Raw genomic sequence first — 13,146 nt, 5'->3', positions numbered from 1 at the left:
AGCAACAAAAGGAGCAAAGCAGATAGTAGAAGAAAATAAGACAACGTTAAGTTTCTACCAGAACATGATTTTAGGGGCAACAGGGACATACTTCATCGTCATCATGTTATTCTTTAATTTTACGACATTATCAATAGTAAATTGTATACTTAAATTACTATTTTTATAGTAAATTACATTATTATATTTTTTCCTATTACAATTGTAGACATTATCAATATTTTCTGGAATCGTATATGTAGGAAGTTATCAATTTATGAAATACATAGCACAAGCAACATACTCAGAATCTGGACAACTTATAGATTCTGGAATCGATCTTAATATGGAAGGAGGTATAGCAGAGTAAATATCACAAAGTGTTTCAATAGTCTCTTTAAATAGTACAATATATTATTACACTGTTTAACAGGTTCATTAAATATAATAAAACTTTCTTCGCTTTGTTTCAGACACATAAAAGATCTAATTATTTTAACTTCAGGAGTACAAGTACTTTCACTTATATCAAATTATTTTTGGTTGTTATGGCTTCTGGTAAGTATACTTAACAAAATAAACAATATAAATATTGATCCTTCTTTTAACTTACGTAATGTGCTTAAATAGACTGAAACGTTTATATCAAATATATTACGAACAGGTACCATTGAGAGGCGGTTGGATGTTATGGAAACAAATACTATCTCCGTGGTTCTTTGCTCCTGCCGCGGAGCAACCTGAGATTAGCGAGAAGAAACAACGGAAGATGGAGAAAAAAATGGCTAGACGGCATTAGCATTTCTATTCGAAATAAACGCGAACAAACATTTAAATTTATTATAACATTATTTAAAAACTGTATGGGTGTGGGATAAAGTTGAGCAAAATTGTGAAACGAGACTGCCTGCTATTGGTTTTAGCTTGTATTCTTTTTTATGTTCATGGAAATACTATTTAAATGTCTTTAAAATAAATTTTTATCCAAATTAACAGATTATGAAAATTGAGTAGTGTACACAAGCGCTATCACATTAAAGTTGGCAACTGTTTTACAGTGTCCCAGCAAAGGAAGCTTATCAAAGATTAATATAAAAATAAATTTTTATAATTTTCAATGTTATCTATGTATATATCATTTACTCCTGATTTTTATAATTTTGAATATAATAGTAGACATACTATTCTTTCAAATAAGTTACATATGAAATATATAAAACTTAAAGTGTCGGTAAATGGAACAGTAATTTTATATGTACATATGTACATATTGTACATGGATAAATCGGCGTGTTTATAAACACGAATTACGCTTTTATCATATAAAAAGACATATTCTACGTGAAACAAGTAACATAAATTAAATACTTTTATTTGGCTTGATTCGCGTTAAATATAATACTAAATGGAATGTGTGCTTGTTATCTGCCGACTACGTCTTCTTTTTTATGAATTCCAAAAATGTGCATCACAGTTAATGAAAATACAGGGGTTCACATACTTTATACTGGCTTGCTAATTTACTATTATGTACAATTGCAATTTTATGATTCTTGCAAAAAATACACTCTGATTGCCGTGATCAGAAAATTGCACAACAATTTAAATATATATAAAGTTTCGTGATCAAACGATTGGACAACTATTTTTAAAATACTGTATGCTCTTTACGGAACGCTATTTTCAAATGCTATCATTAAAAACAAACACTTTCTTTGATCATAAAATATTCAAACAACAAAATAATTATCCGATAAAATGCTATTATAATTAACACTTAAAATAAACCCATTTTAAGAGGTGTCGGCATCTAATCCTTTCTTTTTTCGGTAATCATGTTCTGACTGATATCCAGGAGGATGATTATGATCGTGTACACCGGTAGGCATAAATCTTTCGGCAATAACAGCGCATTTACCTTTACATCCGCGATGCTGCTCGGCGCATCTATAATGAGACCTATTCAAAGCTTCAGAACGCGATGTTAAATTGTAGACGTAACCCTCGTGAACTAATTGCGGCCGGCCTCGTGCGGAAAGCCTATAGATCACCGGAAGATTAATATAAAAATAAATTTTTATAATTTTCAATGTTATCTATGTATATATCATTTACTCCTGATTTTTATAATTTTGAATATAATAGTAGACATACTATTCTTTCAAATAAGTTACATATGAAATATATAAAACTTAAAGTGTCGGTAAATGGAACAGTAATTTTATATGTACATATGTACATATTGTACATGGATAAATCGGCGTGTTTATAAACACGAATTACGCTTTTATCATATAAAAAGACATATTCTACGTGAAACAAGTAACATAAATTAAATACTTTTATTTGGCTTGATTCGCGTTAAATATAATACTAAATGGAATGTGTGCTTGTTATCTGCCGACTACGTCTTCTTTTTTATGAATTCCAAAAATGTGCATCACAGTTAATGAAAATACAGGGGTTCACATACTTTATACTGGCTTGCTAATTTACTATTATGTACAATTGCAATTTTATGATTCTTGCAAAAAATACACTCTGATTGCCGTGATCAGAAAATTGCACAACAATTTAAATATATATAAAGTTTCGTGATCAAACGATTGGACAACTATTTTTAAAATACTGTATGCTCTTTACGGAACGCTATTTTCAAATGCTATCATTAAAAACAAACACTTTCTTTGATCATAAAATATTCAAACAACAAAATAATTATCCGATAAAATGCTATTATAATTAACACTTAAAATAAACCCATTTTAAGAGGTGTCGGCATCTAATCCTTTCTTTTTTCGGTAATCATGTTCTGACTGATATCCAGGAGGATGATTATGATCGTGTACACCGGTAGGCATAAATCTTTCGGCAATAACAGCGCATTTACCTTTACATCCGCGATGCTGCTCGGCGCATCTATAATGAGACCTATTCAAAGCTTCAGAACGCGATGTTAAATTGTAGACGTAACCCTCGTGAACTAATTGCGGCCGGCCTCGTGCGGAAAGCCTATAGATCACCGGTTCTACATCTATAATGTTTATATTCAGTTAATCTTTCATAATTTTATTAATTTAGAAATATCTTCGCTTCATAAAAAGCCTTTACCTTCTTGAGTTGGATTTTTTGAAGTTGGATCAACAGCTAATTCAGTAGCATTCTCATTTTCATCGTTTTCATTGTTTTTCGTAGTATAAACATTGTCACTATCATTAACTATAGAATCATTTTCATCTTTCAAGAGTAGAACATCTTGATCATCATTATCCATGTCTTCTTTAAATATGTTTTGTGTGTTTTCTACTGTTACAGGTGTATCGTGTTTCGCTTTTTTGTTACATTTTCTCGTCAAATCGCGAGATCTTTTTCTCCTGTCTATCATTTCTACATCTTTGGATACTTTGTTTATTGTACTTAAACTGGATTGAGCAATATTTTGGACTGTAGGCTCATTTAATTCAAACCCAAGAAATGATTTTATGTTCACTGTATCCTCTGTTGTAAGTCCTCTTATTTGCAACGTTTGTGCTACTTTTAGGAAAGTTGGTAAATCTTCTTGATTAATGTTTATCTCACCTTGGTACATGAATTTCAATAATGACTCAATTTCAGCACACTTCATATCTTTAAGGATGATCACAGGATGCTGGCAAGGATTCTCCTGCAAAAAAATTCTAAAAACTTCTTGCCTGGTCGATCAACACATGTGTACACATCAAAGGTATAAAGTGTCAGTACCTTAAATATACTTTTGAAATATGGACTACATACTGAGAGAACCAATTTATGTGCTTGTAATAATTGACCCTCTACAGCAAGCGTAACATCAACTAGATCATTTTCACTTAAATGATTCAAAAAGCCAGATGTTAAATTGCTAGAAAAATTGTTCCACTTCAAGGAAAATTGTTCCGACATAAAATCCTTTGCCATTTTTCCTAAAAAAAGAGAATTATGATAATAAATACATATTCTGTATGGTGAAAGCAAAAAACAGAAGATGTTAACATAAGTACATATTTAATTTTTGTCAAAATAAAATAATGATAGAAGATTTTTTATTCACTGTTATTATTAGAAGCTACTATTTCATTTACTTACTTAAAATGCACAAAGTTAATCGTTGTACATAGAAACAATGCTTTTGTAGGTATCAAATGTAAAAATTGCAAATACACACATACAATGTTATGTGTTATGAATCACTCCATGGTGACAAATGTGTTATCGATTTCGAAACAATCGCAAGTGAAGATTTTTAACTGACAAATATTTCTTATCGTTTTCATCGGGTTCGTATCAAATAAATGTTACATATGTTATACAATAATATACTTCTTGTTTGCATGCTCAGAAGAAATTGCTACTGCAAACGAATTCTTATCCTTGATAGATAAAATTACATACCTTTTTACGCAAATAACATTTCGTCGAAAAAACACACGCTTTATTTATGGATTTAAAGTTACATAAAATTTATTAAACACACTAATGATTACATAAATCTGCTCATGTAGCCAAAATTTATTAATCGTTTGTTATTTATTCTTGAATTTGTTTATACCTACGATATAACAGCGATAGTACTTATTTTATTTATATTTTTCACATCGTAGCGAATGAAGTTACTGCGCTTTTCGAAAATTGAAGTGATTTATATTTTGATTATTGGCAGGCACCTAACTTCCATCCTCTTCATCTTCACTCTTCACGAGCGTGTATTTACTTGAAGTTTGCAGCATATAGTTGCACGCAGATTTACGTGTCTCTAAAGTAAGCCACGTCAAAATATTTATTTGACACAATGGTGAGTACAAGATTTATTTCATTCTAAACATACGCTTCGTTAATGTAACGAGATATAATTTTTTCTCTACTCTCTGTGTGAGACTTTGTATTACAATGTTAAATACAATTACAATTTTACGGAAGTCCATTTCGGCATTTTTTCACCGGGGACCTACATGCTCGAAAACATATTAACATCGAATTAACAATCGTTTAACAAGTCCTCTGTGTATTAATCATTTTTGTTTTACTTTAGGTGGAAATCGAGTCTATGTCAAGATATGTCTCTCCCATAAATCCTGCAATTTTCCCACTACTGGCAGTGGTTTTACTAGGAATTGGAATATTCTTTACAGCATGGTTCTTTGTATATGAAGTGACGAGTACAAAATTTACGAGGGATCTCTTCAAAGAGTTGTTAATATCTTTAGTCGCGGCAATATTTTCTGGTTTCGGTGTATTATTTTTACTACTTTGGGTTGGAATTTACGTATAGGTAAATTATTATATTAGAATTTAAACAAACAATTACAATACTTTTTGGGTAGACTTATAAACGTCAGTCTCCATTCTCTTTTCGTTTCAGATTAATCCTGGCACTGAACACAAATAATTTTAATGTTACACCTGTAATAGCACATAAATAATAACATAAGAATTCCACATAATAAGAATAAAAATAATGTATTTTTCATAATTGGTGCAATTAGTAATTAATTTATACATATATCACATAACATAATAAAGCATTTATACTTTTTAATATCTAAAATGCTATCTGAGGTACATAATTCTTTTTCATAATGTAAAAAGGTCGGATTAAAAATTACGTATTTTTTACACGTTTTTAGATACATTACATTTAGAAATATAATTGCATAAAACAAAGATATTTATTCTTAATATTATTCCTTAAATCTCCATTGGTTTGTTTATGTATACATATATATTTTATTTATTTTTCCATTCTTGTTTCGTTTTATGTATAAAAGCTTCACGTTCAAGACCAGCGTTTTGAACAAAATCTGTGTAACATGAAACAAAAATACATCACTGTATAATATACAATATTCAATTCACAAGAAAATCGCTTTCACGAAGAAGATACCTCTTGTCTATAATATATTCTTACCCCTCGATCATCGCGGGATTTATATAGTTTGTTTCGCGTAAAGTATTTGTAATAAAATAAAATATTAAATGGCGCAACTTTGTAAGGATCCAATACAATATTTAACCGGCCAATCCCGCTTTCTGGCGACAACGTTGCATGAGAGCTCTGAGCATGAATTGTCTGCGTGAAAGTTGCCGCACTTGTTTCAAAAACGTGTCTAAATCTATGATACTGCAACGCAACGCTTCGCCCAGATAATATATCGCATCCTCCGTAGCTGCCTCTTCCGCGAACGCGTTCAGCATCCTGCAAATATACCACCAACATGTAACATTGTTCAATCAAACGACTGGTTAACTACTTACTGTTTGTAAAGCGGTGCAATAGTAGTAACAGCTTCGTCGACATCTATCGACTGATTATCAGAGAGTTTTGCAATTTCTTTTTCCAATTCGGCTTCCTTATCTTGAAGTATCGTTATATTTTTTTCGAGTTCAGCTTTCTCTCTCTTTAATCTATCGAATAGATCGTTAAGATGAGTGGATCCGGTTGTGAGTTCCTGTTGCGTTCGACGCAATGTCTCTAATTCGGCTAGCAACTGTGAGAATTGTTCCTTCAGTCTCCTTCTTAATTTATCCTCCACCGCTGACAACAATGATGCTCTGATATGCTCCTCTGTGATCGTACCCGATGCACCTGCGGTAGCTGGCACCGTTGGAGACTTGAACGGTACAACAAAAAATTAGTAAAATTATTAACTTTTATTAATTATTATTATTAACTTACCGATTGAGTTGACGGAGGGTATGGAAACGAACCAGAACAACTTTGTGGTGGATAACTTGAAGCACCTCCTCCGTAAGAACCATATGAGCCTGGATATGGGAATCCAGAAGATGTTGTAGACATGTATGGTGGATATACATTGCTTCCACTTGTATATTGTGAGTTCGTTGGGTATGGTGGAAAATTGGAACCCGACATGTGAGTTCCACTCCCAGGTACAGGCATAAAAGCTATAGAAATATCCATGATTTAACATCAATATCATTTACGAAGTATTTATTAGTAAGAGTTCACTCACGTTGTACAGGATAAGGAGTAGAGCTTGTTTGAGTATTTTCATAGTGACGTGGCTTAGCATAAACAGGTGGTTGATCTCCAAACGTCACAATCATTATTTGAATCAGGCTAAGTAAATCCGATGAATGCTAAACATGGCAAAAACACTTGATGGTTTAAATGAATCACAAGATGATCAGATACACTGAGAAATTACTTACAGGTAACCAATCATGAAGATATGGCAAGTAAATCTTCCCATTATGATCGACGAACATACTGACTTTAATATTCATTTCCGAAGTAGGCTTGACGTAACACATTGGTGCATTATTCGGATGTGTGTCCATCAACCATATGCATATAGGAATATTGTAATAAGTACCTAAAACATTAATTATCAAAAATGATAAAAATTTATTTGAATTATATAGCTATTTTAAGAGTGTGACTTATATTACCTTTATATGAAACAGGAATTGTTCCTTGCAAGTTGAACAACTCTTTGCGTGATCCATCATTAAATACTTAATATGGGGGGAAAAAAATAGTTAAAATTAGATGATGTCTTGACAAATTTGTCTTATTTTGGTATACATGCTACAAGCTTAAAACTAATATGTGATAGAAAATATCTGATATTTACCAAATGGTTCTACTTTGTATAGTAAACCTTTGTAAAGATTGAGAACGTTCATAACATGCTTTTTGGTGGTATCAGGATTTTGATACTAGAAAATAAAATGTGTATTGTAAATATCATTAACAAATACATATGTAAAAGGTAATGACAATGAAAATATAAGTATATATTGAGAATAAAATGAAGTACATGCCTTTGACAAACTTTGTCTTAATTTCCCTTCATCTATAGGTGTCATCTTTACCATTTAACTCTGATATTTTGCAATAATTCACTGTGAAAAAGAATTATGTATTTCCCTTTTACGCACAAACATTTTTTTGAGATCATTAACAAAGATCTTTTAAAACTTCTCCTTTTACAAGTTAAGTACACATATATTGCCATGCAATTTCTCCTAATACGTGGCGATATAAAACTTACACTTATTCCAAACTTCACAGGAGCTTAACCGAACGTTAATTCTGATTTCGCTTATCGCTAAAATCTTCTCAAATTGCAATTGAATAAGCTACTGTTTCCAATTGTCTTATTCGTCTGTCACTTTAACCTAACGATTATTATACATTTGGTACAATTTGGTACCTCTTTGAACAGGGAGCACGTAAACTCATTGAAAGGGGATTGCGATTGCAATGTCACTGTCACTGCTACTATTGGTGCTGCCCTCAGATGTGACAGGGCGGATGTCTCAAAATTGTTGAAAGTTGAAAGAAAGAATCTTCAGGACATGTTCAATAATAATGCTATTATGTAAATGAATAATTATTTATTACACAAAATACATTTAAAAGATAATAATTAGCGAATTTCAGAAGAATGAAGAGCCTACGTTTTAATTGAAAATGAGAAATACAAAAAAAATTGAATGCGTAAACCATGTCAAATATTTAAAGTGAACATAAGTCAGTTATTATTGGCGTACAATTTTAATGAGTTTGAAGGGACGATCTTGAGTATAAAACATCCGTAGTATTGTCTATTCATCGTGAACATGAGTAGAAATTAGTAAGTCAAAACTTGATGTTATAAACGTTTGCAGTAAATACGTTGCTACAATCCATATTAAATATAAATATATTTTCCCGTGCGTATATACGAACTAAAAGAATCTTCGGAAGTTTTATATTCTTGCATTTTTTATTGTTTAATACATTACGGCATATCGTAACATTAAATTAACAAACTGATCGAGAGATGCAAATTAATTTTCTTATAATTTGGAATATTTGTCAATATTTAAGTTTCAGACTCTGCTTTCTCCTTCGTTTCGCTATTTTCCGACGTACTTCTATTCTTCTCGTCAGACTTTGATTCTTTCTCGGACTTTTTTTCTTTACTAGACTTCTTCTCGCTCTTCTCTTTATCAGCTTTGTCGCCGTCGCTCTTTTTACCATTATCCGATTTATCTTTGCTCCTTCTCTCCTTGTCTTTGTCCTTTGATTTTTCGGCATATTTCGATTTGGAGGACCTGGACTTGGACTTGGATCTTGATCGTCTAGACTTCGATTTTGAACGTTTGCTTCGGGATCGCGAACGGCTTCTTCGACGAGGAGATCTCTTCTTGCGATCTTTTGATCTGGACCTGGATCTACGCGATCGAGAGCGTCGTGATCGGGAACGCGAACGATGCCGACCTCGGGAGCTGCTTCTTCTACGAGACGGTGACTTTCGTCTACGATCTTTGGATCGCGAGCGCTTCGATCGTGATCTGGATCTCCGTCGATGACGTGAACGCGAGCGCCTGTGCCGAGATCGCGATCTCTTACGTGATCTAGATCGTCTGCTGCGTCCTCGTGATCTAGATCGAGATTTCCGACTGCGTGAGCCGCTGCGGCTTCGTTTATCTTTCGATAACATTCCAATCATCGGATCAATCGCAGCTGATATTAAATTGTGGGCCTCCTTTACGCGAGACATGGCTTCCTCTATCTCCTTCTGTGCAGCCTCGTTGCTTTTCGCTTCAGGTTTCGCTATTGCTTGAGTCGAATGGTAAATTTTAATCGGTCTATCCATGAGCATTTTACCATTCAGTAGTAATGCAGATACTACAGCTGCTTGCTCAGAAAGTTCTACTAGAGCATAGTGTTCCGTGTCTGAATCTCTGGTGCACATACGTAAATATTTTACTTCGACATTATTATTACTAAAGAAGTCTAACAAATGATCAGTTGTCACAGACGGATCTATATTAGCAAGGATGAGGGTTCTTCTTATCTCTTCAATTTTCCTACTATCCAAATGGCCAGGTAAATGTGGGTAAGGTGGCAATCCATTCGATTCCAGTTTAGGATCCATAGTAGTAATGACATGATTTGGTGGAATTCCCTCTATTGCATTTACAACATTTGGTGGTAGCTTAGGTTCAGAAGGATAAAGACCTGTGAAAAATAAATATGAAGTACATTATGGGTACATCTAATTAAAATAAAGGTTTACAATAAAGGAAAATAATCAATGCTTACCTGGAACAACTGTGCCATTGTTTGTTAATTCTAGGGCTCTCTGTTCATCTGGAATGTCTCCATTTTGATAAGGGATCACGATCAATGCACGATCAATGAAAACAGTGTTTGTCATATGTTGAGCAACTGCAACACATCCTTGATCATGAAATTTTATGTAGCAAATACGCGATTGTACAGGTACTGCAACGTCTCGTATAGTGGGATACAATCTGATATCCTCTATTTTTCCGAGATATCCAAACAATGTTTGCATTTGATCTTTCGTCGCTTGAGGTGCGATATTCGTCACCTGTACCACTTTCGTCGATCCGACCGCCATTCTTTTCACGATTTTCAACAAAACTCTTCAGCGTATCGAAGAGAGGTTAGCACACGGTCTTCCGTAATGTACTACCATATACGGACCGTCGTATTCTATACGTTACACAGATGAGTTAATTCAACTGACGCACGACGGCGAGATACGGGTATACATAATACCGGTTAACGTTTTACACCGATTAAAAACGTTTTATACGTAAATCGACGTTGTTGCGTTCTTCCATTGAACATAACGCAAATCCAGTGTTGGGAACTCCGTCCGTGGGATTTTGGGCGGGTGCGCACAAGTTACTAGTAGTAGCCTAAGTCTAGTGACGTACTTATTTTTTTATAGATCGCGAGTGCGAAAACAGGTTTGGGAATCATAATATTTTATAAAAAGAATCTTACAAATAAAATATTACGTTCCCATATACTTTTCTTAGGATCACCATACGATCTTCTTCCGATTATTGACTGTGTTTTAAAGCTCATGGATCCCATTCGCTTTCCCAGCGATTATAAGTGCATTGCCATTTTCCAGTACTGTCTCCTCGGTACTTTAGTTTTAAAAGAATTGGTTTACCGAGGAGGTACACCGCGACGTTTGGTTTTAAATATTCTCGCTTTAGATTCTTAACTTTAAAAAGTGGCACCGAACCCCTCGTGTTCAGAACTTGCAAAACTATACATATATATTCTCTCTGTCTCTCACAAAGAATTGTAACTTCGATCACTTTCTTCCTTGTGCGTAATAGAATTTGAATCTTCATTCCAATTTCATTCAAATATTGTTCTATGTTTCAGTCACAGTTACTAGTATTGCATAATTCTTGTCGAAATACAGATTAAGTATTATGTATAAATATCTATTAATAAACCGCGTTTTAAAATTCATTAAAACAACACAGTCATAGGAAAATTATCATTTTATTATAATAAAACATATATTTAAAATAAATAAAATATCTTGTAACATTCAGTACAAATCTTTATTATTATCGAAATATTGTTCCAGAATTATAGAAAACTCTCGGGCAATGTCTTCTTGCAAGAATCGCATATGGTACGTCGCTCTCTACGGGCACTTCTTTATACTTGCTAAGTTTATTCCATAAGTGAATGACTCGCGCCTCTTTCATTAATTCAATTGTTCTCTCTTTCTCTTCGTCCTTGAAGTACATCGTCCAATTCTCGTAACGAATTGGATAAAAGACCGACGGAGAAAAAATTTCGAAACCATGACACCGCTTGGTGGTCAATTCCTCAATCTGAGAAAAATACAAACGATTTTCGTATATGCATTATTATTTTTCTTACGTTTCCAATAGCATAATAACAAACGAGATTTTAATTTCTCATAATTTTCTTGACTACTTTTGATACGTTCCACCCATCATCTATTATACTTACCTTCTTGGTGGAGCAAAATTTCTGTAACATTCGCGTGATTACTCCAGGGCCATTGTGAGCCCAACTGTCGCCACGGAAATTCATTTTCAAATCGTGAATGCAACGATATGCCATAAATCGTCCCAATGGTGAACAGTCGAAACCGATGACAGCAGAATTCACAGTTTCCTCATCTTGGATACCAGCGAAATTTTTTAAATCTTCGAGAGACCTGACGAGAAACAATTTTCATTAACATTTAATACGTTCTCTTTTAACAAGCGAACGTCATTTAAATGCAACATGAAACAACTAGGTTGACTAGGATTCCGAAGCATATCTGAGTTTAACTTAATATTGTTCCTAGCACATTACGTTTAAAGAAGATTGGTATTGGGCTTACTTTGTGACAACGACGTCTAAGTCCAAGTATATTCCTCCGTACTTCCACAGCGTCAGATACCTAAGGACATCGGACATGTGTGATATAGGCCATTGACTCTCCTTCCACACGCCTCTTTTGTACCACTTTTCCAGCGGCGTGTTTTCCATGTATTTGTCTAAATAGACGCATCTAATTCGAACATTCGGATAGCTTTCCAGCTGATCAAAGAACTTCGTCGATTGATTCGGAACCTTCGAACGGGAGACGAGCAGCAGGTACACGGTCATATTTGGATTCATTCTAGCGGCAGACTCGACCGCACAGCCTTGACGACTTTTCAGCATTAAATCTCCTTTCGTAATACCCGATGTTTCGATAAAGAAAATGTTCTTGTCCGATAGAGGCTTGTCTGTCAATAATCAGAATTTATACGTGTTATGTTCCAATATCGTACAAATACTGTATATAGTTGACTATTGTAAAGTTACATAATATCTTTGCATTATGCGTCTGACTACATTCTGTATCATGTTATATCATGAATGCGCGTTTCAAAGTGATAAAGCAATAGGAGAACAGTCTACAAAATTTTCTTAATCATACGTAATGTGACACGTTTATTTGCGATGCCTAGTCAGATTAATAGAGTTTAATTAGACATACATACCTACTTCCGGTTCGAAGTTCAGAAGCCTACCGGTCTTGTTAGCATCACCGGATGTCACAAAAAGTGGTACGCGTTGATTGTAACTTCTATCCATCATTAGGACCATCATGATCACAATAAAGATCGTAATGTAACAAGTGTAAAGTAACAAAGGTTTCTTCATTTTTTTTTCAAATTGATTGGGCCAGCAAGTGCTAAAATATTGCTTTCGACAAATCGACCGATACGGTACTAACCAATTCTGTGTGACTGTTATCCTCTTGATAAGATCCGGACCGTAAAAGTAGTCTAGATAAGACAAATTCTTCCCTCCTGCGCACCTATTTAAATAAAACTGCTATTGAT

The 13,146-nt window shown here is 33.8% G+C and overlaps 6 protein-coding genes across 9 annotated transcripts; 2 read left to right on the top strand and 4 right to left on the bottom strand.

Moving 5' to 3' along the window:
* The first annotated feature begins 6 nt into the window (after positions 1–6).
* Positions 7–1,102, top strand: LOC108625698 (transmembrane protein 208). Its single transcript, XM_018025901.2, has 4 exons — positions 7–136; positions 209–345; positions 453–537; positions 644–1,102. Exons 1-4 carry the CDS (start codon positions 65–67, stop codon positions 776–778), a joined length of 429 nt encoding a protein of 142 aa, XP_017881390.1. The 5' UTR covers positions 7–64; the 3' UTR covers positions 779–1,102.
* A 946-nt stretch (positions 1,103–2,048) lies between these two features.
* Positions 2,049–4,672, bottom strand: LOC108625693 (protein tramtrack, beta isoform). 3 transcript variants are annotated; one of them, XM_018025890.2, is made up of 4 exons: positions 4,390–4,672; positions 3,754–3,920; positions 3,091–3,643; positions 2,049–3,013 (listed from the first exon to the last, which is right to left on the bottom strand). In XM_018025890.2, exons 2-4 carry the CDS (start codon positions 3,913–3,915, stop codon positions 2,745–2,747), a joined length of 984 nt encoding a protein of 327 aa, XP_017881379.1. In that variant the 5' UTR covers positions 3,916–3,920; positions 4,390–4,672; the 3' UTR covers positions 2,049–2,744. The 3 variants fall into 3 exon arrangements, with proteins under 3 accessions (XP_017881379.1, XP_017881377.1, XP_017881378.1); XM_018025888.2 differs by having other exon boundaries at positions 3,721–3,920; positions 4,390–4,656; XM_018025889.2 differs by lacking the exon at positions 4,390–4,672 and adding an exon at positions 4,084–4,184 and having other exon boundaries at positions 3,721–3,920.
* Positions 4,673–4,699: 27 nt separating this feature from the next.
* kud (oligosaccharyltransferase subunit 5 kud) lies at positions 4,700–5,450 on the top strand. The gene is made up of 3 exons (XM_018025891.2): positions 4,700–4,789; positions 5,027–5,266; positions 5,357–5,450. Exons 1-2 carry the CDS (start codon positions 4,787–4,789, stop codon positions 5,264–5,266), a joined length of 243 nt encoding a protein of 80 aa, XP_017881380.1. The 5' UTR covers positions 4,700–4,786; the 3' UTR covers positions 5,357–5,450.
* A 194-nt stretch (positions 5,451–5,644) lies between these two features.
* Positions 5,645–8,226, bottom strand: TSG101 (tumor susceptibility gene 101). 2 transcript variants are annotated; one of them, XR_001916659.2, is made up of 10 exons: positions 8,013–8,226; positions 7,783–7,863; positions 7,593–7,677; positions 7,408–7,473; positions 7,168–7,331; positions 6,969–7,095; positions 6,671–6,900; positions 6,250–6,605; positions 5,903–6,190; positions 5,645–5,795 (listed from the first exon to the last, which is right to left on the bottom strand). XR_001916659.2 is itself a non-coding variant. In XM_018025906.2 (9 exons), the coding sequence occupies exons 2-9, from the start codon at positions 7,834–7,836 to the stop codon at positions 6,004–6,006; spliced, it is 1,269 nt and encodes a 422-aa protein (XP_017881395.1). In that variant the 5' UTR covers positions 7,837–7,863; positions 8,013–8,226; the 3' UTR covers positions 5,645–6,003. The 2 variants fall into 2 exon arrangements, 1 of the variants encoding a protein (XP_017881395.1); XM_018025906.2 differs by having other exon boundaries at positions 5,645–6,190.
* A 269-nt stretch (positions 8,227–8,495) lies between these two features.
* On the bottom strand, positions 8,496–10,643 carry Srp54 (splicing regulatory protein 54). The gene is made up of 2 exons (XM_018025887.2): positions 10,055–10,643; positions 8,496–9,970 (listed from the first exon to the last, which is right to left on the bottom strand). The coding sequence occupies exons 1-2, from the start codon at positions 10,374–10,376 to the stop codon at positions 8,829–8,831; spliced, it is 1,464 nt and encodes a 487-aa protein (XP_017881376.1). The 5' UTR covers positions 10,377–10,643; the 3' UTR covers positions 8,496–8,828.
* A 712-nt stretch (positions 10,644–11,355) lies between these two features.
* On the bottom strand, positions 11,356–12,537 carry LOC108625680 (lactosylceramide 4-alpha-galactosyltransferase-like). Its single transcript, XM_026814183.1, has 3 exons — positions 12,153–12,537; positions 11,771–11,981; positions 11,356–11,628 (listed from the first exon to the last, which is right to left on the bottom strand). The coding sequence occupies exons 1-3, from the start codon at positions 12,476–12,478 to the stop codon at positions 11,356–11,358; spliced, it is 810 nt and encodes a 269-aa protein (XP_026669984.1). The 5' UTR covers positions 12,479–12,537.
* Between the last annotated feature and the right edge of the window lie 609 nt (positions 12,538–13,146).

The sequence above is a fragment of the Ceratina calcarata genome, unplaced genomic scaffold, assembly GCF_001652005.2.
Source record: "Ceratina calcarata isolate Rehan_Ccalc_2016 unplaced genomic scaffold, ASM165200v1 scaffold369.2, whole genome shotgun sequence".
Taxonomy (NCBI): Eukaryota; Metazoa; Arthropoda; class Insecta; order Hymenoptera; family Apidae; genus Ceratina; species Ceratina calcarata.
Note: the sequence above shows the minus strand (reverse complement) of the source record. Positions and strands in the feature narration are given on the sequence as shown.

Coding starts and splice junctions, on each gene's coding strand:
- LOC108625698 (XM_018025901.2), top strand. CDS start 65: ATGATTTTAGGGGCAACAGGGACATACTTCATCGTCATCATGTTATTC. Junction 137..208: donor ATTTTACGACATTATCAATA/GTAAATTGTATA, acceptor TTACAATTGTAG/ACATTATCAATATTTTCTGG. Junction 346..452: donor ATGGAAGGAGGTATAGCAGA/GTAAATATCACA, acceptor GCTTTGTTTCAG/ACACATAAAAGATCTAATTA.
- LOC108625693 (XM_018025888.2), bottom strand. CDS start 3,915: ATGGCAAAGGATTTTATGTCGGAACAATTTTCCTTGAAGTGGAACAAT. Junction 3,644..3,720: donor ATTTCAAAAGTATATTTAAG/GTACTGACACTT, acceptor ATTTTTTTGCAG/GAGAATCCTTGCCAGCATCC. Junction 3,014..3,090: donor AAAAAATCCAACTCAAGAAG/GTAAAGGCTTTT, acceptor TAAACATTATAG/ATGTAGAACCGGTGATCTAT.
- TSG101 (XM_018025906.2), bottom strand. CDS start 7,836: ATGGTAAAGATGACACCTATAGATGAAGGGAAATTAAGACAAAGTTTG. Junction 7,474..7,592: donor ATACAAAGTAGAACCATTTG/GTAAATATCAGA, acceptor CCCCATATTAAG/TATTTAATGATGGATCACGC. Junction 7,096..7,167: donor ATCTTCATGATTGGTTACCT/GTAAGTAATTTC, acceptor TGCCATGTTTAG/CATTCATCGGATTTACTTAG.
- Srp54 (XM_018025887.2), bottom strand. CDS start 10,376: ATGGCGGTCGGATCGACGAAAGTGGTACAGGTGACGAATATCGCACCT. Junction 9,971..10,054: donor CAATGGCACAGTTGTTCCAG/GTAAGCATTGAT, acceptor TATTTTTCACAG/GTCTTTATCCTTCTGAACCT.
- LOC108625680 (XM_026814183.1), bottom strand. CDS start 12,478: ATGCTGAAAAGTCGTCAAGGCTGTGCGGTCGAGTCTGCCGCTAGAATG. Junction 11,982..12,152: donor TTAGACGTCGTTGTCACAAA/GTAAGCCCAATA, acceptor GTTTCTCGTCAG/GTCTCTCGAAGATTTAAAAA. Junction 11,629..11,770: donor AATTTTGCTCCACCAAGAAG/GTAAGTATAATA, acceptor TATTTTTCTCAG/ATTGAGGAATTGACCACCAA.